At 35.3% G+C, this 23,564-nt stretch overlaps 1 protein-coding gene across 4 annotated transcripts in view; it reads left to right on the forward strand.

Moving 5' to 3' along the window:
* Positions 1 to 23,564, forward strand: part of CENPE (centromere protein E) — an 80,832-nt gene that overhangs the window by 48,914 nt on the left and 8,354 nt on the right. For 2 of the 4 annotated variants that reach the window (XM_012778994.3, XM_075998322.1), the window contains 10 exons: positions 129 to 419; positions 1,454 to 1,612; positions 3,870 to 3,974; positions 5,835 to 6,053; positions 8,577 to 8,774; positions 9,596 to 9,799; positions 16,509 to 16,727; positions 19,185 to 19,370; positions 21,608 to 21,720; positions 23,343 to 23,440. In XM_012778994.3, coding sequence (XP_012634448.2) covers positions 129 to 419; positions 1,454 to 1,612; positions 3,870 to 3,974; positions 5,835 to 6,053; positions 8,577 to 8,774; positions 9,596 to 9,799; positions 16,509 to 16,727; positions 19,185 to 19,370; positions 21,608 to 21,720; positions 23,343 to 23,440 — 1,792 coding nt within the window. The remainder of the gene's footprint in view (positions 1 to 128; positions 420 to 1,453; positions 1,613 to 3,869; positions 3,975 to 5,834; positions 6,054 to 8,576; positions 8,775 to 9,595; positions 9,800 to 16,508; positions 16,728 to 19,184; positions 19,371 to 21,607; positions 21,721 to 23,342; positions 23,441 to 23,564) is intronic. The other 2 variants (XM_075998321.1, XM_075998323.1) reach the window with 2 other exon arrangements.

Raw genomic sequence — 23,564 nt, forward strand, 5'->3', positions numbered from 1 at the left:
GGAATTATGCAGGGTATCAGTGACAGTAATGTAGGTAAACTATTTTCTTAATCAGTTTGAAAACTAATCTTTATCTGTCCCTAAAAAATTATCTGTATCCTAATATATTATTTTATGATTATCTTAAGATTCAAGAACTTAAGGCTAATGAACATCAACTTTTTAAGTTAACAGAAGATGTCAGTAAGACACAGAAAACAATGTCTGAAATTGAGCAATTAAAGAAACAGTTGAAAGACCAAAGTTTAACTCTCGATGAAAGAGAAATGGAGAACTTAAATTTGACTTACAAACTTCGTGAAAACCTTGAAGAAATGAAATATCTAGTGAAAGAAAGAGATGATCTAAGGAGAGTAGAGGAGACTCTCAAACTGGAAAGAGACCAACTCAAGGAAAAGCTACAGGAAGCCATAGCTAGAGTGAGTTGTTATACTCTCTGTTCCTGTCTAGTAAACATGCTGTTTTCATACAAAAATCTCCCTTGTTTGAAGTAGATGATACTGTCAGTGAGAAGATAAATGTTATAATCTTTTAGGGAGATGGTTTAACAATATCTTCTTAAAAATTTATCAGCGTATATAGTTCGTACAGCAATAACGCTTCTACCGTGTTTCCCCGAAAATAAGACAGGAACTTTCTTATATTTAGTTTTCCTCAAGAAGACATCCTAGGGCTTATTTTCAGGGGGTGTGTTATTTTCCCCTCAACGCCTCAGCTTGCAGCACGCACAGGATGGCCAGGACCTGACAGGGGGAGCCGACCATGTTGGTGGGGCTGCCCGCACCTTTCCTGTCACCTCTGAGATAGTAGCTGTCACGATGGGGCAGATGAGAAGAGCTGCTCGTCTTCTTTACCGCTCCGTGACCAAATGCATGGATTGTGCAGATACGCTGTGTAGCCACACCCATCACTAAAAAATTATCTGTATCCTAATATATTATTATTATCCTTATTTTCGGGGCTGCGCAAATGCTTAGAAATCCTGCTAGGGCTTATTTTATGGGTAGGTCTTATTTTGGGGGAAACACGGTAGGAATTTATCTTAGCATTATATTCACACATTTGGGCGAAAATACAATGCTCACTGCAGCATTATGTGTTGTAACCAAAATCTAGAAGTAATCCAAGTGTCTACGAATAAGACACAATCGGTATAATGGAATACTTAGTATCAGAGGGTAGTCTTTATGTGATCTTCACATAGAAAGTTATCCAAACAATGTGAAAGGAGAAACGCAAGTTGGCAATGTTCAACAGGGAGCAGGACAAAGATGTGGGGGGCTAGGAACCAGAAATTTTATTTTATATCCTTCTGTACTTTTCTAATTTGTGGGGTGGTGTAGTCATTGTTTTTAACTGTGAGCATGTATTTTTTAAGATTTTGTTTAAAGTAATCATTAAGAAAAGGTAACGTGCCTTTTTATCATTACATTTCTCTATTCTAATAATAAAGGATCTGGAAACACAACAGGAACTAAAAATTGCTCTTATGCATTCAAAAGTACACCAAGAAACTATTGATAAATTCAGAGAAAAAGTTTCAGAAAAGTCAACTCAAGTTACAAATATTCAAAAGGATTTAGATAAATCAAAAGATGAATTACAGAAAAAGGTATGTGCTGTTTTATTCTTTTGGAAGTAACTGTGTCCAAAATTATTCCTAGAATGAGAGAAGATATAGATACAGATATTATATACGTACACATATAGGTGATATATGTGTACGTATATAACAAATAGGCACTATTTTTCCTTCCCTGAAGGAATTCTGTTTGCACTCTAACTTATTTTATAATTATCTCAAGATCCAAGAACTTCAGAAAAAAGAGCTTCGGCTTCTTAAAGTGAAAGATGTCAATAAAATTCATTTAAAAATGAATGAAAGGGAGTGATTAAAGAAGCAGTTTGAGAACCAAAATTTATCTATGCAAAGTGTGGAAATGGATAACTTGTACTTGACTAAGAAACTTCATGAAAGCCTTGAAGAAATAAGAATTGTAGCTAAAGAAAGAGATGAGCTAAGGAGGATAAAAGAGGCTCTCAAAATGGAAAGGGACCAATCCAGGGAAGCCTTAAGAGAAATGATAGCTAGAGTGAGTTCAGAATATTCCCCTATGTAGTAACTATTAAACACCTTTTGGACTGCATAGACATCTCTAAGACAAACGCCAGGGACTGCACTAATTTTTTTTTTCTTCAAGGCTATAGTGCCATGGTGTCAGCCTAGCTCACAGCAACCTCAGACTCTTGGGCTCAAGCGATCCTCCTGCCTCAGCCTCCCGCGTAGCTGGGACTACAGGCATGCACCACCATGCCCAGCCAATTTTTTGTATATATATTTTTAGTTGGTCAATTAATTTCTTTCTATATTTAGTAGAGACAGGGTCTCGCTCTTGCTCTGGCTAGTCTAGAACTCCTGACCTTGCACCAACCACCATGCCTGGCTAATTTTTTTTCTATTTTTGGTAGAAATGGGATCTCGCTCTTGCTCAGGCTGGTCTCAAACTCCGGAGCTCAAACTGTCTGCCCGCCTCGGCCTCCCAAAATGCTAGGATTACAGGCGTGAGCCACCACACCCAGCCTAAATCTTTTTTAAACCAAGAAATAGCATTATTCTAGGAGAAATATTTGAAGGATTAGACTTGTAAAGGAGCAAATATCTCGTTTCTCTATACTCTATAGAGTTCTAGAGATGGGCCCTTTTTGGTGAAGTTAAAAGGGAAAAGGGCAAGATAAATATAAAAAAGAAGTTTTTCTAGTATGACTATTGATAGATGTTTAGAATCTCATATATATATATAAAAGCCTTGCTCTGTTGCTCAGAATAGAGTGATAGAGTACCAGGGGCATGATCATAATTCACTGTAACCTTGAACTTCTGGGCTTAAGCAATCCTCCTGCATCAGCCTCCTAAGTAGCTAGGACTACAGGTGTGTGCCACCATGCCCAGATATTTTAACTTTTTGTATAGACAGGGTCTCACCATGTTGCTCAGGCTGGTCCCAAACTCCTGGCCATAAGCATTGGCCTCCCAAAGTGAGCCACTGTACCCAACCCAAAATTATATATTCTTTTTTCTTCTCACAGGGACAAGGTCTTAATAATAAATAATAATAAATAAATAAAATTAATAAATAAATTGGGATAGAAAATAATAATAAATAAGTTGTATGACATAAGTCTATAAAAATGTTTTTCATTTTCAATCAATGATAAATTAGAAAACAATTTCATTTGCTATCTCAGCAGAAACACTAGACACTTGGGAATCATCTTTATGTGTTTCCTAACTAAATTTATATAGAGATTTAATTCATTCAACAAATATTTATTGCACAGTTAATCATTCTTCTATGTACTGTAGTGAACAAGATATAACAAGTGGGAGAAAGTTTTGTTTTGTACTTTTTAATCAGAAATGCAAAACATAAACAGGTTATGTTCTAAAGTGCTACAGGTAGCTTTGCTAGTGTATTTGGTTGGTGGCAATAAAGTGCTTTAGGATAAAAGTTAGTGCCCCCTATCAAAACTACAAATGAATAATGCAGAGATTTGGAAAAGTCAGAACCAGAAATAAATCTAAAACCTTCTTTTACAACTATGAAGAATAAATCTTATCTCCAAAAAGTACATGATTCTCCCACTTTTTTTTTCCTCAATGGGTTGATGTTACTCAGCATAAGATTTAATGATACTATTCGTTTTCAGATCATTTTAACATTGCTTTTGAGTTAGTTATAAGTGTAATATTTAATTCTATTATTGAAAGTTGATATAAAAAATGATTTAAAAAAGTATACAATTAATTAGACAATATGTGAGAATGTAATAACAGCTGAAGTCCTGTTTCTTTCTTTGTACCAAAACAGAACCATCAGAACTCCAAAGAGGTAGTAAAATATGAAAAAAGGTTACTAAGTGATGGACAACAGCACCTTACAGAAAGCCTGAGGGAAAAGTGTTTTAGGATAAAAGTAAGTGCCCCCTCTTAAAACAATAAGGATTCTTAAAAAAGATTCAAAGGGACCTCTGTGGAATGAATAGTTGGTGGTCAGTATTTTTCTAAACATTCTGATCTTGCATAGGTATGTATGCGTGTGCATGTATACATGCATACACAAACAGCGATAGTGGTTTGTGATGTAAGGTCTCTCTGGAAAGGTGGTATTTGAGCAAACACCTGAAAGGTGAATGGTCAAGCCATACAGGTATCTGGGAGAAGAGCTTTATAGGCAGAGGGACCAACAAGGTACAAATCTCCTAAGGCAGAAAATATGGTCAGTAAGTTAACAGGGAGGAGGCAGGCTGTGGGACATCAAAAGGACTTTGGGTTTTATTCAGAGTAAGATGGAGATCCATTGGAGAGTTTTGACCGCAAGAGAGATATATCTGACTTACACTGTAAAGGGATGACTCCGATTATTGTACTGAAAATAGAATGGAAGCAGGAAGACCACTTGAAAGACTAATAATCCAGGCAGAGGTGATCATGTTTTAGGCCAGAGAAAGAGCAGTGGAAGGTAGTGAGAAGTATTTAGATTCTGAATATATATTGAAGGTAAAGCCAACAGCATTTGCTGTCACTCCTATCAGAATGCAAGATCACTAAGGACTTTTTTGTATTGTTTATGGTTATATCATTTAGCACAGTCCTGGCAGAAGTCAGTGTTCAATATGCTGCCCTGCCGCATACCATAACATGATTCATCCTAGACCAGAAGTAGGAATCCTCTCTCCAGCATCACAGAGTAATGAACAGGTAGCTTTTCTTAAATTATTAAAAACAGAGAGCTCATCATTGTTCTATTATTTCACACCCCGGTTTAAACATGTTACTTATTACATGATTGCAGCAACTTGAACTGAACATGCTCCTCCACCTGTGCTCTGACCAGTGTGTCACCTACCTGGCCTCTAGTCATTGGAGTTTAATGGGCCCAGCCAGGACCCGTGCTGGGTGCTTTACCTCAGGAGATAGGCTTTATTGTTCCATTTATAAACAAGGAAATAAGGGCTCAGAAAGGAAATTTAGCAGTTGCCCAAATTTACACAGCTAATAAATTGATAGGATAATTTGAAACCAAGTCTAAGTTTAAAACTTAGGTATAGAAACATTTTGACAAATATAATTTTATTTCCCTCAAGCTTAATGTCTGTATCTTTTTTATAGAGTACATACATATATAGATGGAGATAATGTTTTACTTAATTTCCTAGAAAACTTTGTGGCAGTTATTGTAGTCATCCTGTTGTAGATGAAAATGGCTTGGTGACTTCCCTAGTTAAGAAGTGCCAGAGCTAGAACCTGAACTCTAGCACTGATAGAGGGTTAGAAAGCAGATTCCAGGCAGATAATAAAAATGTGTGAAGTGGCTATACCAAGCTGGCAGGTAAACAGCTTGATTCTTAGTGTCTTGTTTTAACTGCTAATTCACACAGCTGCCTACTATAAGCATAAGCCAGCATTCAGCCTTGAGCTACAGTGCATACTAGATTGAATTCACTCAGATTTCTCATCAGACTTTGTCAGTGTTTAACCAAAGCATGGATATTCAAAGACTAAAAGACAAAGCATCAAAATAATAAGAATGGTTGCTCCTGGTTTTCTTTGTAATGCTTAAATTTTTTAAATTTCCACAATAATTGTATATTATGTCTTTAATCCAAAATCAAAAATAACAATTTCCTTTTGGTTTTTAAACATAAAGGTCTTAATTTATTTCTGTTCTACAGAAAATGTTAAAGAGTAAGTTTAGTTAAAATTTTAGGCTTGGAACTACTTATTGTTAAATTTGAATGCATTATTAAGTTGAATGAATTCTAATTTCCTTTAGGAGCTCCTGAAGAGATACTCAGAGATGGATAATCATTATGAGTGCTTAAATGGATTGTCTCTTGACTTGGAGACAGAAATTGAAACCCAAAAAGAGCTTTCAATTAGAGTAAAAGCAAACCTCTCACTTCCATATTCACAAACCAAACAGATTCAAAAACTTCTTACTGCAAACCAGAGATGTTCCATGGAATTCCATAGAGTCATGAAGAAACTTAAGGTACTGCCTTTTTTAGTAATATCTGTATAGAGATAGCTATAAATTTCAGTTACAAACGCCAATGTATTTAAGTCTTGCTACGGTTGTTGGCATATTTGCTATTTTATGTACTTACTACCAAATTCAATATTACATAGATTTGTGAATGATATGTGCAGGATCTTTAGTATACCCAATACTTGTCCATTCAATAAGACCTGAGCTCTCCCTGTGGGTCTAGACACTGCTTAGGAGGCAGATGTGAATAACATCTCAAAGATCTCAGTCCAGCTTGGAGTTCATTTTGTAGATGATAGGGAGTCGTTGGACAGTTATTTTGAGTGGTGGCAGTAACAAGATCAGATTACCATTGAGGTACTTCAGTACAGAATAAAGAAGAAATAAATTTGAGGGGGATATTATCCTCCTAGTTGCAGAAAAAAAGAGACAAGAGGCAGTTACAATAGTCCAGATGCGATACTATTTGTGACTACACTACTAGGGAAGGTTTCATAGGGATGGAGAGGACAAAAGAGATTAAAGCAATATTTAGCAGCTTAAAATGGTAGGTCCACAAGATAGATTGTGGTGGTAAGTGAGAAAGTTTAGATGGAGTCTCAGGATTTGGTTTTAGTCAGGTTTGTGAATAGTGGTACCATTAAATGAGATAAAAAAGGAAGAGAAGCTTGGTAGGTGAGGCAAGAGAGACCGGGTGATTAGATTGCAATATTTTGAGGTTGAAATACTTATAATGGAATATCCAAGAAGAGAAACCAAGTAGGCACTTAGTTGTGATTCTGGGGTTTGGTAGGATAAAAGTCAGGACTTAGATTTGAGCTCCATCAGCATATAGGTCATAGATAATAGAAGAATTGTGAGATAAGATCATGCAGAAAGCATTTAAAGAATAAGAGCCTTGAGCTAAGAAGAGAACTCTGGAAAAGATAAATGTCTAAGAGGCAGTAGCAGAAAAGGGAGCAATACATGGGTTCAAGGTTGGAAAAGTCAATGAGACAGGAGAGAACCGAGTGAAAGTGTTATTGCTCAAATCAATGGAGAAGAGTATAAAAAGCGAAATGGTCAAGGCCTGGCTCAGTGGCTCACACCTGTACTCCTAGCACTCTGGGAGGCTGAGACAGGAGGATTGCTTGAACCCAAGAGTTCAAGACCAGTCTGAGCAAGAGCAAGACTACGTGTCTACAAAAAATAGAAAAAATTTGCCAGGCATAGTGGTGCGAGCCTATAGTCCCGGAAAGCATGCACCATACTACTACTTGGGAGGCTGCGGCAGGAGAATCACTTGAGCCCAGGAGTTTGAGGTTGCAGTCAGCTGTGATAATGCCATTGCTCTCTAGCTGGGGCAACAGAGCAAGATCTGTCTCAAAAAAAGAAAAAAAAAAAAAAAAGATGAAATGGTCACAAGAGTGGCAAATACTTAAGAGAGCCAGAATATGGACTGGGGGGCGGGGATATCCTTGCAATTTGGTGATAATAGAGCTCATTGGGGACCATTGTTAGAACAGTTTTCACTAGGGGGTTAGGGAAGAGGCCAAATTATAAGAGGTTAAGAAATTGTGGAACTGAGCAATTAGGGAATAGTTATCTCCTAGGTAGATTCCCCCTCAGGCCCTGATAATTTTTCCTCAAAATCCTGGCAAGTAGACATCCAGAACTTATTCCTGAGGTGCGTAGATAAATATGGCATTCAAGTCATTGTCATCTTGAAGTCAAACATTTAAATATGCTTAACAAGGAAGTTTTGAAGTATCTAACATCATCTTTTTGGTTACCCAATCAAGGAGGGCAAGAGAAGATATTGAAAATGAATCTCAAGTGTCTAACTAGGAAACCTGGGTGATTGGCAATATAATTAACCAAAAAGAGGGCAATAGAAAGAGGAGGAATCATTATAGTGAAAGGGATCATGTTACATTTTAAACATACTGAATTTGAAGTACTTATAAGACATCCATGAGGTATATCTAGTAGAAAGTCAAAAATATGGAAGTAGAGGTCTGAAAGTCATTCTCCCAAGATGCTGAGAAGAAAGAATTAGGGATAGAGAGAAGCTCCTTACCTCTTCCTCACTTATCAGAGTATATAGATAAATAAGAAATGCCATCCCACCTCATAGTTTCAAGGATTAAAACTTCCTCTGATGCCGGGCGCGGTGGCTCACGCCTGTAATCCTAGCACTTTGGGAGGCCGAGGCGGGCGGATCGCTCAAGGTCAGGAGTTCGAAACCAGCCTGAGCGAGACCCCGTCTCTACCAAAAATAGAAAGAAATTAATTGACCAACTAAAAATATATATACAAAAAATTAGCTGGGCATGGTGGCGCATGCCTGTAGTCCCAGCTACTCGGGAGGCTGAGGCAGTAGGATCGCTGAGCCCAGGAGATTGAGGTTGCTGTGAGCCAGGCTGACGCCACGGCACTCACTCTAGCCTGGGCAACAAAGTGAGACTCTGTCTCAAAAAAAAAAAAAACTTCCTCTGAATATGATAAAAGTTTCATTTTCCAATTTGTTTAATTTTTTTCTGCAAGTATGTGTTAAGCTATATTACAAAGATGAAAGAAGAACAACATGAATCCATCAATAAATTTGAAATGGATTTTATTGGTGAAGTGGAAAAGCAAAACGAATTGCTAATTAAAATACAGCACCTTCAACAAGATTGTGATGAACCATCTAAGGAATTAAGGGACCTCAAGTTGAACCAGAATATGGATCTACATATTGAGGTATAATTTATTTTAAATGGATTTGATTAGGCTTTAAGTCACTTTAACAAGTAGAAAGGGGTCTTCTCATGTGCTTAGAGCCATTTTCATTTAACATACGTTAGAAATAGTGGCAACTGGCCAGACATAAAGGCTGCCAAGTAATGGACTAGACTCCCTGTAGACCTCCATGGATAAAGAAAAACAGATTTAACATTAGCAAGTGGGAATTCTTGGAACTTCAAAATAAGTTTCCAAAATGCCTTCTAAAACTTCTTTCATCTGTGCTAGGAGTCAGAAACTTTTTATTGCAACAACTCCATCTGGAGTGTGTTACTTTTACCCAAAACTGTGAGGCTGACATCCAGCTCCTAACATGCATGTTGTATGTAAAAAGCTACATTCAGAAGCACTTCATGAAGCTGGGCATGATGGCATGCATCTATAATTCCAGCTCCTCTAGAGGCTGAGGCAGGAGGATCACTTGAGCCCAGGAGTTCAAGACCAGCCTGGGCACCATAGTGAAACTCAAAAAAAAAAAAGTACTTCATGTATTATGATAATTAACCGCAGATTTATCATTTTGAGAAGTTCTAATTCTAATGGGTAGAATCTGTTACATCACCTATACTGCCAAAATTTTATTATAAAAATAACTAGAATAAAGTTTTAAATTAGAATTATATATCTTAGTTTACTTTAAAACATTAAGAAGAATAAAAGGCCATAAGATGCTTTTCCTTTTTTTCATGATATTTGTATCATATATGATAAAAATTATATCATATTTGGATAAAAACTTTCCTAATGTTCAGGCCTTTCAATGCTTATTCTTCACTTAGGAAATTCTTAAAGATTTCTCAGAAAGTGATTTCCCCAGCATAAAGACTGAATTTCAACAAGTTTTAAGTAATAGGAAAGAAATGACACGGTTTTTGGAAGAGTGGTTGAATACTCATTTTGATGTAGAAAAGCTTAAAAATGGCATCCAGAAAGAAAATGATAGAATTTGTCAAGTGAATAACTTCTTTAATAACAAAATAATTGTAAGTATTAAGTTTTATTATACTACCTCCTTCTTGTTATTTGCTTTAATTTTTTACTTTCTTAAAGGGGCTTAGAGCAACTTAATTTTAAGTATTTTTTTTATTTATTTGTATATGCTTTATAAAAATTGGTTTTGTGAAACATGTTCTTCCTCTAATGTATTGTGATTCTTTAAGATAATTTAAATGTATCGATTTATGCTGATAAAGTTAACAAAATATTGATGTGTAATATTCAGCTTCCACTTGAGGAATCTTGAATCATCTTACTGTTATCTTTCCCATCTTCTCACAGCTTTTGTAAGAATTGAGCCTTTTCCCTGAATAGCCTCAGAGATGATGAGTCCATTTCAGGGATGGGCAGCAGCTGTGGTAAAGCCATAGCCAAGCCTGGCCAGCTACGTTAGTAGGGCCCCATGTGCTAATCCTTGAACTTTGAGGTTCAAAAATGTAGTTCATTTTTTATTAAAAACTTTATTTTTTTAGAGCAGTTTTCAGTTCACAGCAAAATTGAGCAGAAAGTACAGAGTTCTCAGATACCTCATTTCCACAAGCACACAATCTCTCCCACTGCCATCATCCCATACCAGAGTGGAATATTTGGCCCAATTGATGAACCTACACTGATATTTCATTATCACCTAAAGTCCATAGTTTACAGTAGAGTTCACACTTGGTGTTATACATTCTATGAGTTTTGACAAATGTATAATCCATTTTTACAGTTATCATACAGTCTAGTTTCACTGCCCTAAAAATCCCTTGTGCTCTGCCCATACTCATCATCCTTTCTTCTCCAACCCCTGGCAAGTGCAAATCTTTTTACTGTCTCCATAGTATTGCCTTTGGTAGAATGTTATATGTTGGAATCATACAGTATTTAGCCTTCTCAGACTGGCTTCCTTCACCAAGTAATATGTATTTAAGTTTTCTCTGTGTCTTTTCGTGGTTTTATAGCGTATTTGTTTTTAACACTGAATAACATTCCATTATCTGGATGTACCAATTTACTCAGCTTCCTGAAGGACATCTTGATTGCTTCTAAGTTTTGGCAATTATGAACATAGCTACTATAAACATACATAGGCATCTATTTGTGTAGACATACATTTTCAACTCATTTGAGTAAATACCAAGGAATGGAATTGCTGGATCAAATAGTAAAAGTATGTTTAGTTTGGTAAGAAACTGCCAGACTGTCTTCCAAAGGGGTTATACCATTCCCACCAGCAGTAAATAGAAGTTCCTGTTGCTCTACATCTTCTCCAGAATTTGGTGGTGTCAATTTTGGATTTGGGTCTCTCTAGTAAGTATGCAGTGATATCCCATTGTTTAATTTGCAAGTCTCTAATGGCACATGATGTTGAACATCTTTCATAAGATCATTTGCCACCTGTGTATCTTTTTTGATGAAGTGTCTATTCAGGTTTTTTGCCCACTTTTAAGTCATGGTGTTAATATTTGCTTTCTTATTATTGAGGTTTAAGAATCCTTTATCAGATATGCCTTCTGCAAATATTTTCTCCTACTTTGTGGCTTGTCTTCTCATTCTCTTGCATTGTTCAAGTGCTGAGGATTTTTGCACCTATGTTCATAAAAGATGTTGGTCTGTAGTTTTCTTGTGTAATGTCATCATCTGGTTTTGGTATTAGGATAATCCTGGCCTCATACAATGAGTTGGAAGGTATTCCTTCTGTTTCTATTTTCTGGAAGAGAATATAGAGAATGAGTATAATTTTTTTCCTTGAATTTCTTAAGCATTTGGTAGAATTTACCAGTTAACTCATCTGGGCCTGGTACTTTCTGTTTTGGAAGGCTCTTAATTACTGATTTCATTTCTTTGATAGATATAGGCCTATTCAGACTGTCAATTTCTTATGTTGAGATTTGTAGATTGTATCTTTCAAAGAATTGGTCCATTTCATCGATGTCATCAAATTTGTGGAATAGAGTTGTTCATAATATTCCACGAGATCTGTAGTGATGTCTCCTCATCCATTTCTTTTTTTTTTTTTTTTTTTTTTGAGACAGAGTCTCACTTTGTTGCCCACGCTAGAGTGAGTGCCGTGGCATCAGCCTAGCTCACAGCAACCTCAAACTCCTGGGCTCAAGCAATCCTACTGCCTCAGCCTCCCAAGTGGCTGGGACTACAGGCATGCGTCACCATGCCTAGCTAATTTTTTATGTATATATTAGTTGGCCAATTAATTTCTGTTTATAGTAGAGAGGTGGTCTCACTCTTGCTCAGGCTGGTTTCGAACTCCTGACCTCGAGCAATCCACCTGCCTCGGCCTCCCAGAGTGCTAGGATTACGGGCGTGAGCCACCACGCCTGGCCCATCCATTTCTGATATTAGTAATTTGGGTCCTTTCTCTTTTTTTCTTAGTTTGCCTACCTGGGATTTATTTGTTTTATCGCACTTTTCACAGAACCAGCTTTTGGGGTTTTTTACTTTCTCTATTGGTTTCCTGTTTCAATTGCATTGAATTCCTCTCCTATCTTTATTATTTCTTCTGCTTGCCTTAAATTTAATTTGTTTTTCTTTTTTAGTGTCCTAATGTTGAAGCCTACTTTATTGATTTAGATCTTTCTTCTTTTCTAACATATGTATTCAATGCTGTAAGTTTTCATCTAAGCACTGCTTTCACAGATTTTGATGAGTTGTATTTCTATTTTTATTTAGTTCAAAATATTTTTTAATTTCTCTTAATATTTCTCCTTTGAGCCTTATGTTATTTAGAAGTGTGTTGTTTAATCTCCAAGTATTTGGGGATTTTCCAGCTATCTTATTGGTTTCTAATGTAATTCCATTGCATTCTGAAAGCAGACATGGTATGATTTCTTTTAAGTTTGTGAAGGTATGCTTTATGGCCCAGAATGTGGTCTGTCTTGGTAAATGTTCTATGTGATTTTGAGCAGAATGTGTAATGTGCTGTTGTTGGATTAAAAAGTAAAGGGCTAGAGAAATTAATATAGCTACTCTCACTTTTTTTGATTAATATTATAATGATATATCTTTCTCCATCTTTTTATTTTTAGTCTCTATGTGCTTTTATATTGAAAGTGGGTTTCTTGTAGATAACATATAGTTGTGTCTTGTTTTTTGATCAGATCTGACAATCTGTCTTTTAATTGGTATATTTAGGCCATTGACATTTAAGGTAATTATCAATATAGTTGGATTAATATCTACCATATTGTTACTATTTTCTATTTGTTGCCCTTATTCTTTGTTTCTGTTTTTGTCTTCCATACTTTTTGTGCCTTTTATGGTTTTAATTGACTATGATTCCATTTTCTCTCCTTCCTTAGCATATTAACTATACCTCTTTCGATACTTTCAGTGATTGCTCTAGAATTTGCAATATACATTTACAACTAATCCTAGTCTACTTGCAAATAGCACTACCACTTCATGAGTAGTATGCTTTATAATAACAAAATATTTCTAACTCCTCCCTCCCATCCCTTTTAACATTGCTTTCATTCATTTCACTGACAAGCATGCATACATATGCACATATGTAATCAAATACATTGTTGCTATTATTATTTCGAACAAACTTATTTGTTAGCTCAGTTAAGAATTCACTTATTCCTTCTCTAATGGTCTTCCTTTCTTTATGTAGATCTAAGTTTCTGACCTATATTATATTCTTGTCCTCAGTATAACTTCTTTTTAACATGTTTTGCAGGGAGGTCTGTTGGCAACAAATTCCCTCAATTTTTGTTTTTCTCAGAAAGTCTTTATTTCTTCACTTTTGAAGGTTAATTTCACAGGGTCTAGAATTATAGGTTGATATGGTTTTTCTCTTAACATTTTAATTATTTCACTTTATACTCCTCTTGATTGCATGGTTTCTGAGAATTTGGGTGTAATTCTTAGCCTCCTCTGGCTTCTTTCAAGATTTTTTTTATCTTCGATTTTTCTGAAGTTTGAATATAATATGCCTAGATACAGGGGTTGGTTTTTTGTTTTTTGGCGTTAGTCCTCTTTGGCATTCTCTGAGCTTCCTGGATCTGTGGTTTGGTGTCTGACATTAATTTGGCAGAAATACTTAGTCATTATTGCTTCAGATATTCCTTCTGTTTCTTTTTTTCTTCTCCTTCTGGTATTACCATTATGCATATATTACACCTTCTGTGTTGCCCCAGAGTTCTTGGACATTCTGGATTTTTTTTTTTTCAGTCTTTTTTCTCTTTGCTTTTTAATTTGGGAAATTTCTGTTGTAATTTTCTCAAACTAATTTTCTTTCCTGAGCCCATCTACTAATGAGCTCATCAAAAGTATTCTTCATTTTTGTTAACAGTATTTTTGATCTCTAGCATTTCTTTTTTATTTTTTCTTAGAATTTTCATCTCTCTGTTTACATAATCCATCTGTTCTTGCATGTCATCACTTTTTCCATTAAAGCCCCTAACATATTAATCATTTTTGTTTTTTAATTTCTGGTCTGATAACTCCAGCGTTCCTGCCATTTGTGACTTTGTTTCTGATGCTTTTCAATCTCTTTCAAACTGTTTTTTTGCCTTTTAGCGTCCCGTGTAATTTTTTGTTGGCAGTCAGGCATAATGTACTAGGTGAAAGGAAGTGCAGTAAATAGGCCTGCAGTAATGTAGTGGTCAGGTGTGGCACGGGGGCAGGGCCAAGAGAGCAGTCTATCATCCTGTGACTGGCTCTCAGTCTTTTGGTGAGCCTGTGCCCTGGGGCTGTAAACTTCACCAGTGCTTTTCAGTCAACATCCCTCCTTAGATGGAACAAGACGTCAGAGGGGCTGAAGTTGTGTATTTCCCTCTCCCCATATGGAAGGCTGGTGGTGCCTGAAATTGAGGACTTTTTTTCCTCTGCCTCTATGGAAGGTTAGAGGGAGCTAGAGTTGGGTATTTCCCTCCTCCCACATGGAAGGCAAGAGCCACCTAGAACTAGGTATTTCCCCTTCCCCCAGATGTATTAGGCCCTGATCAAAGCCAAGCATGTTAGGGTCAGGTCAGTAGTTTCTTCTAAGACCAGGCCTTGTTAAGAAAAACAAAATGCTATGTTTTATTTCAAAATGGTTCCTTTTCTCCTCTCCTGCCAGAATCAGGTACAGTTGTCCACACTGCGCTTCAAACAGTTCATCAATTACAGTTCAGGTTTTCCTACCTCTTAATTGATTTTCCTGCAAAGGTTTCTCTGATTCTCTGTATCTGCCTCTCTGTCTCTCCAATTCTGGGGGCAGCCTTTTGTTCTGTGAACTCACTTCTCTGATGGATCTATGCAGAGTTGTTGATTTTTCAATGTTTTCCTTTTTATTTGTTGTTAGCATAGACTGGCAACTTCTAAGCTCCTGATATGCTAGACTAGAAACTATAAAATTATGATTTTTATCATTGTTCCCAAGGTGGTTGGTTGGTCCTAATTTACTAATTCATAAGAACCAACATTGCCTAAGACCAGTTTGTTGAATTGTTTTACTTTTCAGTGATGGGTATATTCATTCCGCTTCCTGAAGTAATCTCTTCTCCATATATTTGGTAAAATCTGTAGTATTCAAACTGTTGCTTGTTTATATGAAATTGGAGCAGTGGGGTCTTCCCATGTTTCCCATAGTTCATCCCATTTATAGAATAGCCAGAGTTAACAAAATAGTAATTGAACTCTTTAAGAAAAAAAATCACAGTCAATAGAGAAAGGCACAAAATCAGTGTTTGGATGAGATAAACTCTATGTAATTTGGTGTTTTTCTTGTAATATTGAGGGCCCAGCTGCAATTAGAAAGTAAGGATTTCTACTGTGTGGATCAGCATGGATATGTGGCTTCTTCCAGCACCATAAGAGTAGGAATTGATACAGTGTGAGGTCAGTAGTCCAGTGCCAAGGAGAGTCCAGGATATCAGAAAGACAAGTAACCTAAAATACGAGCCTGGTAAAATGACCACAAAGAAGTTATAGATGAGAACACAAAGTACATTCCATAGGAATTAGGAAGTAAAAAAGATACGAATAATTTTAGAGTGAGTTAGCCTTCATTAATAAAGAAAGTCTAGATTGACTGTTATTCCTTACACAGAAATATAAGATTTCCAGATTAATTACCAAAAGTCAGTGAGTTATTTTCTATATTAACACTGAGGTTTGGAATGAAGTGGATAAATAGATAATTGTTAAGTTTCTAGGTGTGCTTTGCTATTTGATGTCAGTTAATGTTCCATTTTCAGTCATAGGGAAAATTTGTTTTTACCATGGATCTTAGCAACCTCAGCATATGATTTCTTTTTTCTTATTAAGTTGAGGACTTTCACCTTTTCACTTAAAGGAAGCACTTGACAGCTTTTCTTTGGTATATCTGAATTTTTAGCATTACTACTCTTGCATTTTGGGGGCATTGTTAAGTAAAATATGGGTTACTTAGACACAAACACTATGATACAGCAGCAGTCTGATAACCAAGATGGCTACTAAGTTCTAATGGGCAGGTAGCATACATAGTATGGATATGCTGAACAAAGGGATGATTCACTTCCCAGGTGAGACTGAGCAGAATGGCTTGAGATTTCATCATGCTACTCAGAACAGCATGCAATTTAAAACCTATGAATGGTTTATTTCTGGAATTTTCCATCTAATATTTTCAGACAACTTTTGAACATGGATAACTGAAACCACAGAAAAGGGAGGACTACTATAAATGATTTTAGAGTTATAATGGTATTTTTTACTGTTTTATAGGCCATAATGAATGAATCAACAGAGTTTGAGGAAAGAAGTGCTATCATATCTAAAGAATGGGAGCATGACCTGAAATCACTGAAAGAGAAAAATGAAAACCTATTTAAAAACTACCAAACTTTGAAGATCACCCAGGCATCTAGTGCTCATGTTAATCCCAACACACAAGACAGTAAGAATCCTCATGTTACATCAAAAGCTATACAACTAACCACAGAGGTACATAATTTTTATAAGATATCTTAAGTTTGCAGCTTCATCATGGAGTTCAGAGCAGAATTATAGTATTGAATGTATTTATTAAGGAATGAGAACAACACTTTCATGTATGTGATGGTCTTGTTTTTTACATACGGTCTCCTGTGGCTATCGTTCAACTGAACTAACGATAAAGCTAGATATCATATAATCTCTTCCCTTTCGATTATAAAAGAGAAGTAAATTGTAGCTTGATGTGATTGTTAAATTATACAATATAGGCTGGGCATGGTGGCTCACACCTGTAATCCTAGCACTCTGAGAGGCCGAGGTGGTAGGATCACTCAAGGTCAGGAGTTAGTTCAAAACCAGCCTGAGCAAGAGTGAGACCTAGTCTCTACTAAAAATAGAAAGAAATTAATTGGCCAACTAAAAATATATAGAAAAAATTAGCTGGGCATGATGGCACACGCCTGTAATCCCAGCTACTCAGGAGGCTGAGGCAGAAGGATTGCTTAAGCTCAAGAGTTTGAGGTTGCTATTAGCTAGGCTGACTCCATGGCTCTCTAGCCGAGGCAACAGAGCAAGACTTTGTCTCAAAAAAAAAAAAAAAATTATACAATATAGTTTACATTACTACCACTTAAGGTATTATACATTATAAATTTTCTAAATCATGGGACTTTCTATTAAACTATAGTCTGTGTCTGTATGCAGAACAAATAATAGCTTGGAAAGAAATAGCAACTTAGCTTTTCTCTAATTATCATTAGTGCCTTTAATATTGCTTGATGTTATAATCACAATAAAAGTGAAAGAGGCTAAAAATACAACAAAATTGTCAGTACATTATTTGAATAATTCAAATACTTTATTAACTACCCTTACTTGGAAGATATAAACATGAGCAAACATGCTATTTTATTTTGGTGGAGAACCCGAGAGTAAATTATAATTCATCATTTTTACCAAAATAAATACTTGTAATAAAACATTAACCACAAGTTTCCCTCTCCAGAAATGATGATTCAGTTGTGAGGCAACCCTCTAATAAGGCATTGGAAAAGTTACTGGATTTGGTTTGTTTTTAATAAAAGTTGAAATAAAAAAAAAAAAAACAACCACTAGTTTAATAGTTAATTACCAATGAAAACTAGGAGATTACTACAATACTACATAGTGTTTTGATTGGCTAATCATTATAGAACTCAGCTGGCAGAGATAAAATAGAGGAAAAGTGAAATCAATCTACCAAAGTAATAATTTAAAGAAGGAAAAGAAAATTCCATATTCAGTGACCTAAGAAAATATCCCAACAGATAATAAAATATATGCTACTATAATTAGACAAGTTTGGTAATGATGCAAGAGTAGATAAGTAGAGCCAGGGAACAGAATAGAGTGTTTGGAAGTACACACAAAAAGAATGAGAATTTAGTACAGGTATAACAGTACTAAATAACAGTATCATTCAACTCACTGGGGAAAAGATGGTTTACTTAGTGCATGATTTGATACAACAGGCTAGCCATCTGGAAAAAAATAAGACTGGATTCCTATCTCACTCATTAAACAAAAATAAATTCTAGATAGGCCAAAAAGAAACAGACATCTTGCCAAAAAAATTAAAACTGTATGCATATGAATAATCTAATAAACATGAAAAATCAAGGTGGTTAAGTTTATTCTAAGTTAATTTATACTTGCAAAAAAACTAGAAACAACCCAAACATTCAATAGTAGGTAACTGATTAAATAATTTATGATGCCTCCATGTAATGAGATTCTGTGTGTCAATGAAGATAAAAAACATGAACAATCTATGTGTGTTGATAATAGAAAGATATGGAAAATATGTTGTCAAGTTAAAAGCAGAACTGTGGTATATTGTATTACTGACTTTAAGTCTATATATTCATATATGTTTGAATATAGATAGAAAGTTTCTGGAAGGATACTCTCGAAATAGTATACTGGTCATTGCTTTAGGGTCAGCTGGGGATCTGAGAGTGGGGAACCTTATGTGCTTCTTAATATTTTCCATATATTTATATTTTTCCATTTAAGACTAATAAAAATAAAGGGGAAGGTATGTTACAGGTATTACTTTAGAGAATCAATTAAGAAATGTACTTTCTTTAAGTGGTGTTCACCTAAAATGCGAGTGCCTGTTTATTATGCTTAGCACTCTGCTAACCAGTAAATATCATAACCACTATGCTGTTTTCATCTGCATGGTTTAAGAATTTGTGTGCAAGTTATAATGTAAGATTCTGGCATTTTTTTAAAAACCCAAAATCATCTTTTAAATGAAGGAAATAACATATATGTAGATTGACATTTGGCCTTTCTTTTCTACTATTTGTTAATGCAACCTTTAAAAAAATTAATACCTAAATGTAATCATCTTAGTCTCAAGTTTATGCACTGTGAATCTGTCTTCATGATAGACCATAGGGATGTGTGCTTTTCTAATAGAAAATTCGGGAGCTGGAAGCTTCACTACATGAAGCTAAAGAAAGTGCTATGCATAAGGAAGATAAGATTATAAAGATGCAGAAAGAACTTAAGGTGACTAATGACATAATAGCAAAACTTCAAGCCCAAGCTAATGAATCAAATAAATTCCTTGAAAAAACAAAAGAAAAACTCCAAGTACTTCAGGTAACTTAAACTTATTTCATGAATAAAAGTTGTTGGTTTTTTCCAATTATTGCATGTGACAAATAATTTGATGCTGTGTTCTTCCTTTTCACCACAAATTCTTATTATTTTACCTATGTGTGTCTGAATTTCAGTACTCAAGCTTGAAAAAAAGAAGTAACTGAACTTAGAAATGAAATGCAAGAATATATTGTCATATAAAATATTGCTTTTTTATGCTAGAAAAATAATTTTTTTTTACAATGAACAATTTAATGAACTATAAATCCAATTTTAACAGGGTTTGTTTTGGAATGTGAATTCACATTGTTCTTCGAATCGGCTGCTGCTTGCCCTTTTTTTACAAATTGACCCCTGAGGTCTAATCAGATGCATCTGTATATCACCAAAATTAGTGATGTGCTAGCAAAATAGCTCATGTTATAAAACAAAAAGCAAAAGATCTGAACAGGCACTTCCCCAAAGAAGATATGTAGATAGCAAATAACCATATAAAGAGATGCCCCACATTATATGTCATCAGGGAATTGCAAATTAAAACGAGAGCCACACCTACTAGAATAGCCAAAATCCAAAACACTGACAACACCAAATTCTGGTGAGGATGGGGAATAACAGGAACGTCATTCATTGCTGGTGGGAATGCAAAACAGTACAGCCATTTTGGAAGACAGTTTGGCTGTTTCTTACAAAACTGAACATATCTTTACCATATGATCCAGCAATTGTTCTCCTTTGCATTTACTCAGATGAGTTGAAAACATAGCTTACACAAAAGCTGCATGTGTATGTTTATAGCTGCTGTATTCATAATTGCCAAAACTTAAAAACAACCAAGCTGTGTTTCACTAGGTGAATGGATAAATAAACTACAGTATATTCATGAAATGAAATATTATTCTGCAATTAAAAGAAATGAACTATCAAACTATAAAAAGACATGGGAGAATGTTAAATGCATATTGCTAAGTGAAAGAAGCCAATCTAAAAGGGCTATGTACTATATGGTTCCAAGTATATAACATTTCAGGAAAGGCAAAACTGGACACTGTAAAAAGATTCGCTGTTACCAGGGATTAGGGAGGGGTGGGAGGGATGAATAGGCAGAGCACAAGAGATTTTTAGGGCAGTGAAACTACCCTGTAAATATTAAATATAATTATGGACATGTCATTATACATTTTTCAAATGTATGATACAAATAAGAAGCCCTAATGTAAACTATGAATTTTAATGTCCATAGTTAATTGTTATTGACTATCTTAATTAATATCACAATCTTAGTTCATTACTTGTAACAAATGTACCATACTCTAATGCGGGATGTTGATATTAATGAAAAGGGACTGGGCCACAGTGGCTCACACCTGTAATCCTAGCACTCTGGGAGGCGAGGCAGGAGGATCACTTGAGACCAGGAATTCAAGACCAGTCTGAGCAAGAGCGAGACCCTGTCTCTACAAAAATACAAAAATTAGGTGGGCATGGTGACGCACACATGTCCCAGCTACTCCAGAGGCTAAAGTAGAAGGATTGCTTGAGCCCAGGAGTTTGAGGTTGCAGTAAGCTATGATGATGCCACTGTACTCCAGCCCAAGCGACAGAGTGAGACCCTGTCTCAAAAAAAAGAAAGAAAGAAAGCAAACTGAAGGAAAAGGGGTGGGGACAGGAGTTTATAGGAACTCTCAGTATTTTCCATTCAATTTTTTTGTAATCCTAAAATTGCTATAAGAAATAGTCTATTTTTTAAAAATTTTGTACACACATTTACACTGAATGGAAAGTACATATATTTATGTCACTAGGTTGGACTGTCTTTCGGTACAAAATATACCCAGTAATGTTTTGCTTTGTGGCTTGAATTTAGTTCTGCCTTGATGTTTACATTGTTCCTCTGACATCTTTATGCTTAATTTCCTGATTTACCTTGGTCCACCCATTTCATTATTTTCAAACTGTTTCATGTTGTAGGTATATCATTTTCTAATGGGGAAAAAATATATTCATTTTAAGAAATAAAAATCATATGTATACACATTAGCTTCAAATATAATTCATATCAAATAGTTATTGTCATTCAGTTAAAATTCATGCCTTTCCTGTTTTTCATATATTTGGATTTGCTTGCTATTTCAAAACATTCTTGTTACAACAAAGGCAGCTAACTACTCTTTAAAACTGGAGAAATTGAAACTGCTCTGATAATTATTTTATTTTTATTTTCTCTAAACAATTAGGACAAAGTTGCTTTAGGATCGAAGCCCTATAAAGAAGAAATTGAAGATCTGAAAATGAAGCTGGTGAAAATAGACCTAGAGAAAATGAAAAATGCCAAAGAATTTGAAAAGGAGTATGTCTTTGCCTTAACTGAACGTGGCTTTAAGAGCTTAAATTTCCATTGTAAATTACATAAATCTTTTTGATTAGTTAACTATTTAAAATATAATTTAAATATTTTTGCTTTTTAAAAATACATAGATTTTTTAACTTATTAAATTCTAATTTCATATGCAAAGTTTTTAAAAATAAGCACAATTCTGATCAGTTAACACATTGTGTCTTTGAATGCTTCTTTAATCATGTAAAAGAACTTTGAAGTGGCTTTTTTATGCTTTAAAATGATGTTAACCTTTATGTGTTTGGAGGAGGTCTTTAGCAGTTTCACTAAGGATTCTGCTGTTTGTCTGAATTTAATTTCTTCTTCCGGTTGTGTTTTTATGTAAAGGTTATATTTCCTTTTAGTTTATGTATGCTTAGGGCCCAAGAGCATGTCGTCTTCTTATTGATTTATTTATAAATAGCATTGTGCATAATAGCATGCCTAAAGTTGGTATAGCGTAAGGAAGAAGAACATTAAACAGAGAGTCAAGAAAATTTAAATTAGAAATACATTCCCACTTATTAATGCATCACCTTAAGCCATTTAATCTCTCTGGTCTTCACATTCATAATCAGTAAAAAAAGAGGTTTAAATTAGAGGATTTGTTAAGATGTCTTCTGGCTCCTAACACTTCATTCTTCCTGTAACTCTTAAATAAATATTTAATGATGATTTCTCATTCTGCCCCAAAAGTAGCACTCTGAATCTTCATGCTAACCAGACTTCCATTGATAAGACCTATTGATTTTAATGACATGTATACCAATTAGGTTCTTAATTATAACAAGCAATTTTACTTATAGAAGAAAGTCAGCACATACTTTCATAGTAGTTAAGAAAGGCAGAAAGTCTTACAACTCATCATTGATAATTAATGCCTAAACCAACAGTTCATAAAATTTTGCTAATGGGCACAATGATCAGATTTTTTTTTTTTTTTTTTTGAGACAGAGTCTTGCTCTGTTGCCTGGGCTAGAGTGCCGTGGTGTCAGCCTAACTCACAGCAACCTCAAATTCCTGGGCTCAGGCAATCCTTCTGCCTCAGCCTCCCAAGTAGCTGGGACTACAGGCATGCACCACCATGTCTGGCTAATTTTTTCTATATATATTTTTAGTTGGTCGATTAATTTCTTTCTATTTTTAGTAGAGACGGGGTCTCGCTCTTGCTCAGGCTGGTTTCGAACTACTGACCTTGAGTGATCCTCCCGCCTCAGCCTCCCAGAGTGCTAGGATTACAGGCATGAACCACCATGGCCCAATGATCAGAATTTAACCTTTGATTGTAGCACTTTATACCTCCAAATATAATTTTTTTTAATATCCAGTTAGTAGCTCTTGGGTATCCAGAAATTTTGAAAGAACTGGATTTTAAATATTAAGAATATTGGACTGTTCCTGTAACTAAACAGAATATTTCTAAATTGATGGTGTTATAGCCATAAAGGACATGATACCAGAGAGATATCATGAGGGCCTATCTACTGCAACTGATAGATAGTATATCAATCTGATGTATTTGCAAATTCTTGACAGCAGTTCTGTTTATTTTCCCATAAAAATTTAGTTCCATATTTTTTTACCGTTCTTGTTAGAATTACTTCTACAAAAGCCACCATAGAATATCAAAAAGAAGTTATAAGGCAACAGAGAGAAAATCTTAGAAGAATTCAACAGGCCCAAGATACCTCAAGTAAGTATAAAGTACAGATATTTTCAGGTCCTTTCCATTTTACTGCTCAACCCACTTATAACAGACTTTGAAGACTACTATTATAAATGTGACAGTCGAGAGTAAACCTAAGTTTACCGCTAAT

The sequence above is a fragment of the Microcebus murinus genome, chromosome 27 (assembly GCF_040939455.1).
Source record: "Microcebus murinus isolate Inina chromosome 27, M.murinus_Inina_mat1.0, whole genome shotgun sequence".
Classification (NCBI taxonomy): Eukaryota; Metazoa; Chordata; class Mammalia; order Primates; family Cheirogaleidae; genus Microcebus; species Microcebus murinus.